At 30.1% G+C, this 12,940-nt stretch overlaps 1 protein-coding gene across 1 annotated transcript in view; it reads left to right on the forward strand.

Moving 5' to 3' along the window:
• Nucleotides 1-648: 648 nt before the first annotated feature.
• The window catches only part of LOC107455522 (uncharacterized), a 66,096-nt gene continuing 53,804 nt past the window's right edge, over nt 649-12,940 (forward strand). The window contains exons 1-3 of the mRNA XM_087156164.1: nt 649-764; nt 7,662-7,757; nt 11,781-11,881. Of these exons, the coding sequence (XP_087012290.1) occupies nt 661-764; nt 7,662-7,757; nt 11,781-11,881 (301 nt within the window). The 5' untranslated portion in view covers nt 649-660. The remainder of the gene's footprint in view (nt 765-7,661; nt 7,758-11,780; nt 11,882-12,940) is intronic.

Genomic DNA, 12,940 nt, shown 5'->3' on the forward strand with positions numbered 1-12,940 from the left:
ACGACACAAAAATTTATTTTTCTAACGGCAAAAAAATAATAATGAACATTTTTATTATTTTTCCGCTTTCTTAATTATTGCTTTCGTACATTGCTTTATTATTATTTTTTAATTTTTGCTTATTTGTTTATTTTTTTATTTATTTTGTTAAAGCTCATTTTTTTTAGATCTTAATTGTCATTGAATAGTGCTTTCAAAACTGTGCTATTCTATTAAATAGCATGACGTTTTTTGAGATGGAAACAAGCAATTTCCACCTCACATTCAATGCGGTGTTAAAATAGAGACAAGAATTTCATAAATTTTAATGAAATATCTATCGAAACCAACACTTTCAATTGTTTTTTAGTGCTAAAAGTGTTTAGTGTTATTCATTTCTGAAAAAAATTCATTTTATGGACTTGACAGAGTTCGATATGACATGTTTCCTTACACAATTACGTTGTATCTTTGTTATAAATTTAACAGATCCATTGCTTTTTTAAGAGCGTTTGCCGTTTATAAATGTGAAAATATACCACATAATTTGTTTGAAACAATAGGTATGTTTGTATTATCTAATAAGTGTTTATAAATGCTTTCCTTTACCATTTTATTAATGACATTATTTTCTTTTTGTTTAAAATAAACTTTTTCATAAGCAAAATTTTTACATAGGTTATGCGGAGTGTTGTTATTGGAGTCTGGCCTACACTTTGTGTTTTATATTTTGCTGCATCAGTAGGAGCACTTAGCGGTCCAAATGTGTGTACTAAAGAACAAAAGTAAGTATACTGTGATTGTTCTAAGAAATACTGTAAAATACTGTAAGTACCGAGAAATACTGTAAATATTGCGGTAGTCTAGTCTCGCGTCACAAAATTATGTTAAAAATAGAGTCTGTATTGACAGTTCTGAGTAAGTATCGCCTCCATTTCAAAAGTCACAGAATTCAACAAGCAGTGTTTCTAGTTGGTATAGTTTTGCGGCAATGTCAACCTTCATCTATGAAAACGTACCCCTCCATAGAATCAAGTTAGCCGACCAGCCTGTGTAGGGGGCAGGGAACTGTCCTTGCATCAGAAAGGTTCTGGGTTCGAATCCCGGGCAAGGCATGGATGTTTCTTTCTCTCTATCTGTGTTCTATGTCCTCTCTCCTTTGTGTGTAAATGTGACCCGCCCTATAAACGGGTTGTGGTAATGTGACGTGGGCGACGCTGCTCCACCACCATGGCTTCGCCACAGGTGCCCACTGCGTAATGAAAAGAGAGTTAGCAGTTCTGGCACTTTCTGTGGCCAATGGACAATAGTTCCAAGTGCCCGCCATTAAAAAAAAAAAGAATCAAGTTATCATGCCTTATATACTAGTGAATTTTAATTATATTTCTGTAGTGGTAGATACACTTCAGTACTCCCCCACTAGAATTATATCTGTGATAGAATTCGATGAATGAATACCGCTAGTTGATTCCTTGCTGTTTTGTGCAAAGCCGAGAGAGCTGTATTAAGATCAACGTAATTTTGAGTGCTGATTGTGAGAGCTGTATTAAGTTCACGGTCGTGGTCGTTCCTGTGCTGACTTTAGCAGTCGAGTGAATACAGGCCAACGTTGTGTATGATCGAGGCTGAGTAGCTACAGCGTGAAGGAGGTAGATGAAGTAGCAGTCACAAGTAGCAAGTCAACTGTTCAATGTGGACCATCAATCGAAGTAGGTGTGTTCAGTTCGAAGTGGGCGTTACTGCCAAGATAGGTGTGTTCATATGGAAGTGGGAGTTTCTGTCAAGGTAGACATGTTCACATCACGTCCGGGTCACCAATGAGGGGATGGTAGCTATCGCCAATGTCAACCATCATTTATTAAAAGTTACCCCGCCATAGAATCAAATTAACATGCCTTATATTCTAGTGAATTGGAATTATACTTCTGTAGTGGTAGATACACTACAGTTTCATTACTATAGATTATGAAATGGTGATGAAACTCACGCATGATTGCCATGTTAGATAAGGTATTCATAATCAAACTACCTTACGAAGAAACATGGTATTATACTACAATAACAGCATAATTTCAATCTAAAAGCAACAAGGCTTCATTAACCTAATGCCAGCTGAGAAAAATTTGTTTGACGAAACGACAAAATGTCTTAATAATTTGAGATGTGAGAAAGATGATGGAAAAAGATGTAAAGAGATAATACAAAGACTAAATTTGAGTAGTTAATAAAGGCTAAATCATCACTTCCAGCAACTAGAAACCTCAACACGGTTAAGTATAGTCTTCTCTAACTACTTAAAAACATAACTATCATTGCGTGTTTGTAAATTTTATAAGGAAGCATACAAAAACAAATAAAAATCTACGTGAGCAATTCTGAAAGTAATGTCTTTTTTTTTCTATAGGAGCACAAAAATCGTTTATTCTATATAATATTTACATTACTTTTTAAAGTTAAACATTTGTGCTATTGTCCGCATGCTTTGTGATAGTTTCATATGCTCACTCAAATTCTGGCTATGTATGGGCCACCCTAAATAACTTTTGATCTAAAAATCGGATCTCCACGCTTTAGGATTCATTTATTATGGTTCAAGGGTGTGACCACAAATATGATAATTAATTAGTGCAGATGATATTTTAAGCTACGAAATCAGGCGATAAAGCGTAATTTCTCTAAATAAGCATACCTTTTTTTCAACGAATTCTGGAAAGCAAGGTGCTGAAAGCAGGAGAGCGATCCAAAGTTTGGACCCCTCAATGCTATTTTTTACTTTTTGTATTTTTCGCCAAATCTCAGAAACTTATTAAGAGAACTAAAAAAATTTTGCATACAATTGCAAATTCGCTTATTCAAAAGTAATTCCATGCAAACAATAAACTTTTGTAAATATTTATTATTTTACTTAATAATATTCGAAAAAAAAATTTTATTATAAGGTAATTTCTACGTCAGATCAAATTATGTAAATTTACATGGAAAAATGCAAAACTTGAGCAAAATTGGCTGAATAGTTTCCGAGAAGTTGAATTTCAAATATACTACTTCTTTAAAATTCAATTTCTCAGGAACTATTCAGCCGATTTCGCTCAAATTTTTGTATTTTGCGATGTAAAATTACATACTTTAAAATGACGCAAAAAATTATAAGCCATACAATTCAAAATTTTTCGAAAGTTATTAATAGGAATAATAAAAAATAATAAATATTTACAAAAATGATTTTTTTAATGGAATTATCATTTGATAAACGATACATATAATTGGGTGCAAATTTTTTTTAATTAGCTTCAAAATTTCTTGAGATATGGTGAAGTATGCAAAAAGTAAAAATTATCATTAAGGGGTCCAAACTTTGGATCGCTCTCCTGGCCGAACTATGGAGACCACATTTTCCTGATTACTGTTACCCCCTATATCTTAGGGGACAGAAATCCGAATTCATCGTAAAAAAAAAGGTTTGTTTATTGAGAGAAAGTAAGTTCTTGTGTCTGATTTTGTAGCTAAAAGTATCGTCTGCATTAATTAATTGGCGTATTTGAGGTCACCCTCTTGAACCATTAAGAATGAATCCTAAACCGTGAAAATCCAATCATTAGATCAAAAGTTATTCAGGGTGATCCTTTTTTTTCCCCTTTTTTTTGCACACTGTACATAAGATATTATTGCATCTTACTAAATCCCACTTCAGAATAAATCGATATAGAGCAGAATTGCTTAAAGTCAAAGTAGATTAACTTTATGTATGCTAGAACCACAATAAATGCTGACATATGAACTATTCCATGGTGGCGGTTTCTTCATGTTACTACTATTCTCAAGTATATTATCGGTATTTGTTTATTGCCTTATCTTCTTACAAGATTTTAATCAAAATAAATGCAAACTGTTCTATGGTGACTGATTCACTGTGTTACTACTATTCTCATGAATAGAATCGGTATTTGGTTGTTGCCTTATCTTCTTACAAGATTTTAATCAAAATAAATGCAAACTGTTCTATAGTGACTGATTCACTGTGTTACTACTATTCTCATGAATAGAATCGGTACTTGTTTGTTGCCTTATCTTCTTACAAGATTTTAATCAAAATAAATGCAAACTGTTCTATAGTGACTAATTCACTGTGTTACTACTATTCTCATAAATAGAATCGGTATTTGTTTGTTACCTTATCTTCTAACAAGATTTCAAACAATATAAATACGAACTTTAATAGTAGTGGAACATTTCATATACCATACACAAGATTAGATAGGTTTGACTGCTAGGAGTACAAACCCAGCATTACTACAAAAATGTTAAATCGCAAAATTTAAAATAAGGCATTTATCATTGTCACTAAACTCAAATAATATTTATATTTTAGCTGCATAAGAAATTTTTCTCGTTAATGCACTCTTTAGCAACACGCAATTCGATTGGTTTACTCGTGATTTTTATACAACTAGCATTAACTTTTTTGTATTATACATATGGTTCTTATCTGAAATTATATTAATTCTGCTTAATTAAGTGAGAGTTTAAATTTATTTTATTTATTTAATAGCTTTTCTTGTAAAATTATTTTGTTAACTAAATTGATACATTCTCTCTTTGACAAATTTATAAGAATTCTTTTTGCATATTAGAAAGTAAAAAGTGAAATAAACTAGGGAAAATTTTTTGATTCTTTAAAGATACTCATAACTTTCCTAATCCCTCAGAGGAAGAAAAAAAATCTTATAAGAAAAAGATACTTTAATTTTGTATCTTAGACTAAAAGGTTTTTTAACTATAAAGTTTACGAGAAGAAATATTTTACAATTTTTATAACCAAAACTTTTTAAAGAAAGTAGTTTAAAAGATTTTATTTGTAGGACTATAAAAATCTAGTATCTTCATTATAAATATTGCATTTTATTTATTAATGCTTAAAAGATCAATAGTAAAAAAGGTCATTAAAACTCAGTAATAGAAAAAGTCAATAATAAAGCTTTCAAGAGTTTCAATTCAAATAATATTTAAAAAGGACATGATAATTAAAAAGCAGATAATAATTAAAACTAAATGATATTGCACTTAAGGTGCATGATTTATTCTATTTGTCGAGTTAAACTAAATGAACATTTTAGTTTCACAATTTAAAGTAGAAAATGTTATTATGAGTCATACTAAAGCTATGATTAATTGATTTATAATAAAAGCTAAAAAGATAAAATTTTCGAAATATTCTCTCTGACATTTTTCATATATCACTTAGAAAATAAGAATATTTAGAATCATTTTTATTATGTAATAGTTATTTTCTTGCAATATTTAGATACAATAAGAGTATTTGAATTTATATCTTTATTATCTTTATTATCAACCAAAAGTGAAAACGTGACTTCTTTGAGTAACTTCATAAAAATTTTAGTTTTACACTGTGCAACAGAAAATTTGATTATAAGTCATGGTTATGAATATGAGTTTTTTTCATAATAAAATGAAGTAAGGAAAAAATTTTCAAAATATTCTCTCGGACTTTTTTCATTCATTGTTTAGAAAATAAAAATATGATAAAAATATGCTTTTTATGATATGTAATATATCTTTATTATCCTCCCTATCAATCAAAGAAAATATTGTGATTTTTTTAGTAACTTGATTAAAATTTTAGTTTTACAATTTGAAACAAAATTTTTATTATGAGTCATGCTAATAAATGTGTTTTTATTGTGATAAAATGAAGTTAAGATAAAATTTTTAAAATTCTCTCGCTGGCTTTTTGCATGTATGATTCAGAAAAGAAATATAAATTTTAGTCATTTCTGAAAATAGTATATTATTTATAATGCATTTGTTTTTTTCGGGCAATATTTAGATATAGCAAGACGTTTTAGATCAGTATCTTTAATATCTTCCTTATCAACCAGTAACAAAGACGTGATTTTTCAGTAACTTGATTTAAATTTTAGTTTTACACTTTGAAACTGAAAATTTGGTTAGGAGTTATGTTAATAAATGGATGAGTAGTTTTTATTTCACAATAAAATGAAATATTGATAAAAATTTCCCAGATCTTTCCCCTTACTTTTTTCATAAACTATTTTGAAAACAAAAAATATTTATAATTTTTCTTATAATGTGTTTGTTTTTGTCGAGGAATATTTAGATAAAGCTCTTTGAATCTATATCATAATTATCTTCCTTATCAACCAAAAACAAAAGTGTGATTTTTTTAAGTAACTTGATTAAAAGTTTAGTTTTACACTTTGAAACAAAAATTTTATTATGAGTCATGCTAATAAATGTGTTTTTATTGTGATAAAATGAAGTTAAGATAAAATTTGAAAAACATTCTCTCTGACCTTTTTCATATATCATTTAGAAAGGGAAAATAGTTATAATCATTTCTGAAAATAATAATTTTTTTAATGCAATTGCTTTTGTGCATTATTTCGATACAGCACCAAGTTTTGGATCTATATCTTTAGTATCTTCCTTATCAATCATAATCGAAAACATAATTTTTTGTAACTTGTTAAAAATTTTAGCTTTACACTTTGAAACAAAAGTCATGTTAAAAGAATCGGGGTTTTTTTTCACAATAAAGTAAAAGTAAAATTTTTGCAAAATATTCTTCCTGAATTTTTTCATAAATCATTTAGAACATAAAAATATTTGGAATCATTTTAGAAAATAATAATTGCTTACAACGTAATTATTTTTCTCGTACTACATTTAGATATAACAAAATTCTTATAATATCGTATTAATTATCAAATAATAGCAAAAACACGATTTTAATTTTTTTCAAAACGCCTAGTTCGTCGACTTTTAACATCTAAGCTTTATATTTTGAGGCAAATTACTTTATAAAAAGCTATGCTCAATTTATGGGTTATTTTTTCCATGAAATAAATTTAAAAAGAATGACTGAAGGGAAATAAATTTAAAATTGTAAAATGTTGCGTTTGATTTTTTCAACGTCATTTAAAATCTAAATAATAGACATAATAATTTGTGATAACAGCAGTTTTTATAATGAATTAATTTTGTGGCCTAATACTTAGATATAAAATCGCTCTTATTTTCTTTTAAAGGAAATAAAAACGAAGCAAATCCGTGATATTGAATAAAGTGACAAAGATTTACATTTTAAAGTAGGATTGATTGATTGATTGATTGATGTAAATTTTTGGCGCAAGAGCCAAGGTTTGGCTATACCGCGCCCAAATCCAGGTTAAAATTACTAATTAGGTTAAAATCATAACAACTAGGTAAAAATTACTGTAACTTCGTTAAAACCAGAACAATTAGGTTAAAATGAGCAACTTGTCCAAAATTAAAACAACTAATTTAAAATTTGTCAGGTTATAATTAGTAGTAAATCAAATTGTAAAACCCGATATGTTTGATGTACAGTACTAAATTTGGATGAGGTGTGTCTTTAAGTAAGAATGATAAAGTCGGAAAGTCACAGTTAAAGTACTGTCGTCTCTTAGATTTTAATTTCATACACTGGGTCAGAAAAAGTAGGAATCATAATTTCCAGTTATGCTGTATTTCTGTAAAAAAAAAAGAAAATCTAATGAAATAAATGAACGAGAAATAATTCAAATATCCTATTCAATTTATTCTTTCCTTTATCAGATAAAAAATTATTGCAATTAGTTCTTGAAAAAAATATTATAATTTTTCATCTTGTGGAATTTCAGACATAACAAGACTCTTTGGATTACTTACTCTCGTCCTTATCAAATAAGAACAACAACATGGTGTTTGAACATTCCTCCAAGATGTTCTGTTTACAGGTAAGAAACATTTACATTTACACGAAAATGATAATTTTTTATACATTACACGGGGTATCAGCCCACCTGAAAAGTCATGAAAAATCATGGAAAGTCAAGGATTTCGGTATTGAACAAAATTTGTCATGAAATGTCATGATTTTAACAATAAAAAAAAATCATGGAAAGTCATGGATTGTGGTCACCCAAAAAGTTTAATTTTTAAAATAGAACCCCCCCCCCTCAATTTTATGGGGTACCGAATATCTGAATTTGTAATAAAATCCCCACTCACAGTCATATTTTATTAAAATATAAAATATTTTTATCGTGTTCTTTAAAAATTATGGTGTTCTTTCAAGAAATGAAAGAAAAGGCATCCTTTCTAAAGCGAATTCTTTTAAACTTCTGTAATTTCAGAATTTTTGTTATTATTTATTTTTTTTATTTTATCAATTCAAAATTCTAGCTGAAGCAAGCCAGTCGTTGGTGATTTTTTTTTAAAATTCCGAAATGAGAACAGAAAAATCAGGAGTATTTCTTTCCAATCCGATACACAAGAAAAGTATCTTTAGAATATAATTCTGCGGAAAGAAAGAAAGAAAAATTATATGCTTTTGTATTTTTTTCCCAGCTATTTTATTGCTTCAACTCCTTCTTTACTCTGTTTTTTTTTAGTTTAAAATCTATAAAAATGAAGACGCAGAGTATAACGCTCTTGGTTACACCAATTATTTCAATTAATGTTATTATAAGGCTTTTAAAATTTTTTGTTTTTGTCAGAGAAAATAGTAACTTCGTTAAATCATGAAAATTTCTTGAAATGAGTCATGGAAGGTAATGAATTTGAAAATCTAAAATGTAGCACATACCCTGATTACATTTTTTATTCTTAAGTGTACATAGGTTATGGAAACTCTAACTCTATGTAAATAATTTTTCTGCAGCAAATGTTTCGGAAGATTAAACATAGCAAAACTGTTGACAGAATTTGAAAGATATTGTTTGTAGCGTTTAGAAACGGCGCTCTTTTTACTCACGCAAAATTTGCATCGAACAAAATGAGTGTAGGAATTTTTTTAACTCATTTCCTTTTTCAAAACAACGATCATTGAAGAAGTACTAATCTAAATATTGCAATCCGGTAGAATGATTTCAAAGTTGATGGTATGTTGTTGTTGTTTCTAATGCTATTTGCCAATACCAGTAAGCCTGCCTGATGAAATCAAACGAATTTAAGGTAGAGGGTGCACTTCTTGCCTTCCAGTGTTGCCATCTATGGCGAATAATACGATGTCAGCCACACACTCGTCACAGCCCGTTTATAGGACAGGTCCATTCATACATCCATTTATTCATCCATAGATCGTATTTTTTGACCTGAATCATAGAACGATCAATTTCAGAACCCCCAGAGGTACTTTATATCCCTTTTTTTTTCTATATCCGTCGTTGAACAGCCAATCCAATTTTGGGTTTACGACTACTAATGCTGAGCTCCGTAGCCTTGTAATTTTTGAGCCAATCCTGAAGACAAGGAAACTCCTGGATCAGTACCCCCAGAGGTATTGATTTGTTGTGGGAACTTGGAGGACTTTGTGACTCGACAGATTTAACGCGCACCAGTAACCATTTACTACACGGGGAGTCTTCGGCAGGCGGGGATCGAAGCCACGAACTCTTGGACATGGGTGGGCCCAGTGCCCTACCAACCAGGCTATTCCGGTCCTCCAGAGGTATTAATTTGTTATGGGAACAAGGAGGACTTTGTGACCAGACAGATTCAAAGTGAACCAGTCACCATTTACTACACAGGTTTTCTTCGGTCGGCGGGGTTGGAGCTCGCGACCTCCTGGATATGGGCCCAACTCCCTACCAAACAGGCTATCCCCGTTGTTGCGGGTATTAAAGCTAGAAAGAAGTTATTAGTTTCCTCTTTTCATTTCGGTCGATCCCAACTTTGAATTGGTAAAAATGACACCATTTCTGAAAGCTTCAAACGCGATCTTTAATACTGTGCCAACAGTTTTGCTATGTAAAATCTTTCAAAACTATAGCTTCTTAAGGAAAGAAAGTTTACATATAGTTAGTATAGAAGTCTTTCCATAATTGTGTCCAACCTCTGTCTATTATAAAAGCATATTGCAATTCGAAGTTATATCTGATTAGATCAATGTAATATGTTTAGCAACGAGCAATTTTTTGATAAAATATACCTAAATAAACATAGTTACTTATAAAATAATTTATACAAATTACAGACATCAAAAAACCTCCTAATTCTACGGAAGAAAAACATATTATTCACGGGAAAAAAAACTGCTAAAAGAAAACTTAGCGTACTATAAACATTCTTGCTCTTTTTACAGATTTTCCCTGTATATCTGACAGTTTAAACCTATTTTGTTGACAAAACAGTTTTCTCTTTTTTTCATTCTAATCATAAACAGATTAAAACAATTAGTTCAAATCTAGTTTTTTGCCTTGCAGCATTGCTTGTTGTCTCGACCTTTTCCTTTACTATTATTTTTTATACTAGCTCATCGCTTTTCAGCAATTATTTTATGGTTTCAAACATCGCATAAATAAAACGGACATCCGATTTTATTGTCAAATTGATATTCTACCTGATTATTATACTTCCCTAGATATAATTTTTTGGTTAGTTAAAATGCCAGACATTTTTATACGGTTAAGCCAATATAATTTCAAACGTTTTTACATTGAAATATTATTTCAATAAGACTTTATAGATAAAAACAGTTTTCTTTTTACTGTGATACGAGAGCTGTGGTAGCTCAAAAGACTTTTGAGGAGGTCAGGTTCGAATCTCAGCGTCGTATAAATCATACTCTGAACTTGAATTGACCACAATGATGACACAGCTATTTTGCAGAACTTTCATTTAAAATAACAGTGATCGCAAAATAACAGAGTCAGTTTTTTAATGAAAAATATTTATCTGCGAAATTAACGGTTTTATATTGGTACAACAGCTGACAGTTTTTTTCCCCGTAAATTTAGTAGATTTTTCTTTAAAAGTGCAACATTATGATACTAATGATCTTCATAGTAACGTAATATCGATCAGGAATGCAAATCCGTCAAATAGAATAGATATGTTCATTTAGTGACAGAAAGCTACGCTTTTATGTCTGAATTCATAACTTCAACTATCGTGTGCATTAAGTAATTAGATAATTTTAACTTAGGCACTTGAACAATTAAGATTAATTTATAGCGAGTGTAAATACATTTTTTGGGTCAAATGTCTTTGTTATCATTAGCGTGTTTTCTGTATTATTTTGCGCTTAATACAGTGCGCAAAATAAACAAATTAATTAATTAATTAATTAATAAAAATAAAAACGGACCACCTTGAATAAATTTTGATCTATTGATAGGGTATTCACGTTCTAGGACTCAATCTTAATGGTTCGTGGGGGTGACGTTTAATATTTCAAATTAATTTGCGCAGGAGCTATTTAAGTTACGAAGCATGAAAAAATATACTTTCTCTGAATAATCATTCCGTTTTTTAGAACGGATTCTGTTTAGTGACCCTCAAAATAAAGGGGGTATCTGCAATCTGGAATATATGATTATATAGTTTGGTTAAGAGAGTAGTCCAATGTTTAGATTCCTTATTGTCAATTTCATTTCATTTTTTTTGGTACTTTTACCATATCTAGAGAACTTTTCAAGCAAATTGAAAAATTTTTGCATTTAATTTTAAAATTCATTTATCCAAAGATAATTCCAGGCAAAAAATGACTTTTAATAAAAATTTCTTATTTTTTATTGCTTTGTATAATAATAGTCGAAAAAATTTAAACTCTAAGGTATACAATTCTTTACGTCAGTTTAAAAAATGCAATTTGATAATGGCAAAATAAAAAAACAATTGGAGCAAAATCGGCCGAAATGTTCCTGAAAAATCAAGTTTCAAAAAGTCGTATTTTTTTTATAAACAATAACATCTGTATTTTAAACAGCCCAATAAACGTACGTGTTTAATATAGATCTTCATTTTTTAAATTTTAGAACGATGTATGGAATTTCAAACAAACAAATAGTGAAAGAAGAAATTGATGTCGTCAAACGTTGTTGTTTTGGATATGAAGAAAAAAATGGCGAATGCGTTTGTAAGTTGACTAATTTATAAACTTTAACTCTCTGATTGTTTTATTTCGCGTAACTTACATGAACCTAACAATTAAGTTTAATACTTTCTTGTCATATTCTTAACATGCTCTTTCAAATCGGACTATTTGTTGAAAGTTTAAGTTGCTACAATCATCTTTATATTCCTGCTACATAGGATGTTCCATAAAAACTAGTCTTGATATATATTAATAGAATACTTTTTGAAAATCAAATCCAAAGATTATACACATTTTAATGAACAAGTGAGAAAAAAAACTTTGTCAAAAACTGAAGAATTTCAACTGAGGAAGACCTGACTGGAAACAAAGAAACTTGTTTGATTGCCAGAAGTAAAGGAGAATATTTGGAAGGTGACTATGAGAATTATTTTGGATATAAATATTTTATATAGGAAATCAAACTGGTTAAAAAAAATGTCCCATCTTCTCAAAATTTTTCCATCTCACAAATGATTTGCCCGATGTGGAAAGCGCGTTTGCTTATTTCCCGTTTGAATATTAATTTGCCACCGCTAATGTGCATGCTTTTTTTCTTTCATTTTGGACAGGAAGTTTCTGACATATACGGGGTGTTACGAAATTCAACCGAAAAATTAAGAAATTTGGTTAATTATATCAAGAAGATGATTCAAGAATTTATATTATCAAGATGATTATAGAATATAGGGTTGCTATCCACGTTGAGAAAAAGAAAATCGCAATTTACTGAATTTATCGGTAATCTTTCCCGAAACGCTTTGGTAATATTTTTTTGTAAAATAAACAATGTGAGATGGGATTTCTCAGGTGATAGAGCGTTTGCCTTCCAATGAGGTGAACCATGATTCAATCCCGGCGATGGCTGGTCAATACGAATTCCGCATCCGGCTTGCACCGACCACTGTGCTGACGTGAAATATCCTCAATGGTTGACGGATCATGGGTTAGAGTTCCCTTGCCAACAGGTTAACCGTTGAAGGTTCTCGAGGTCTTCTTCTCCATGTAACGCAAATGCGGGTTAGTTCCCTCAAAAAGTGGCAAATTTCTCCCAATACTTGA

The sequence above is a fragment of the Parasteatoda tepidariorum genome, chromosome 12 (genome assembly GCF_982258835.1).
Source record: "Parasteatoda tepidariorum strain Cologne lab strain chromosome 12, Ptep-v5.0, whole genome shotgun sequence".
Lineage (NCBI taxonomy): Eukaryota > Metazoa > Arthropoda > Arachnida > Araneae > Theridiidae > Parasteatoda > Parasteatoda tepidariorum.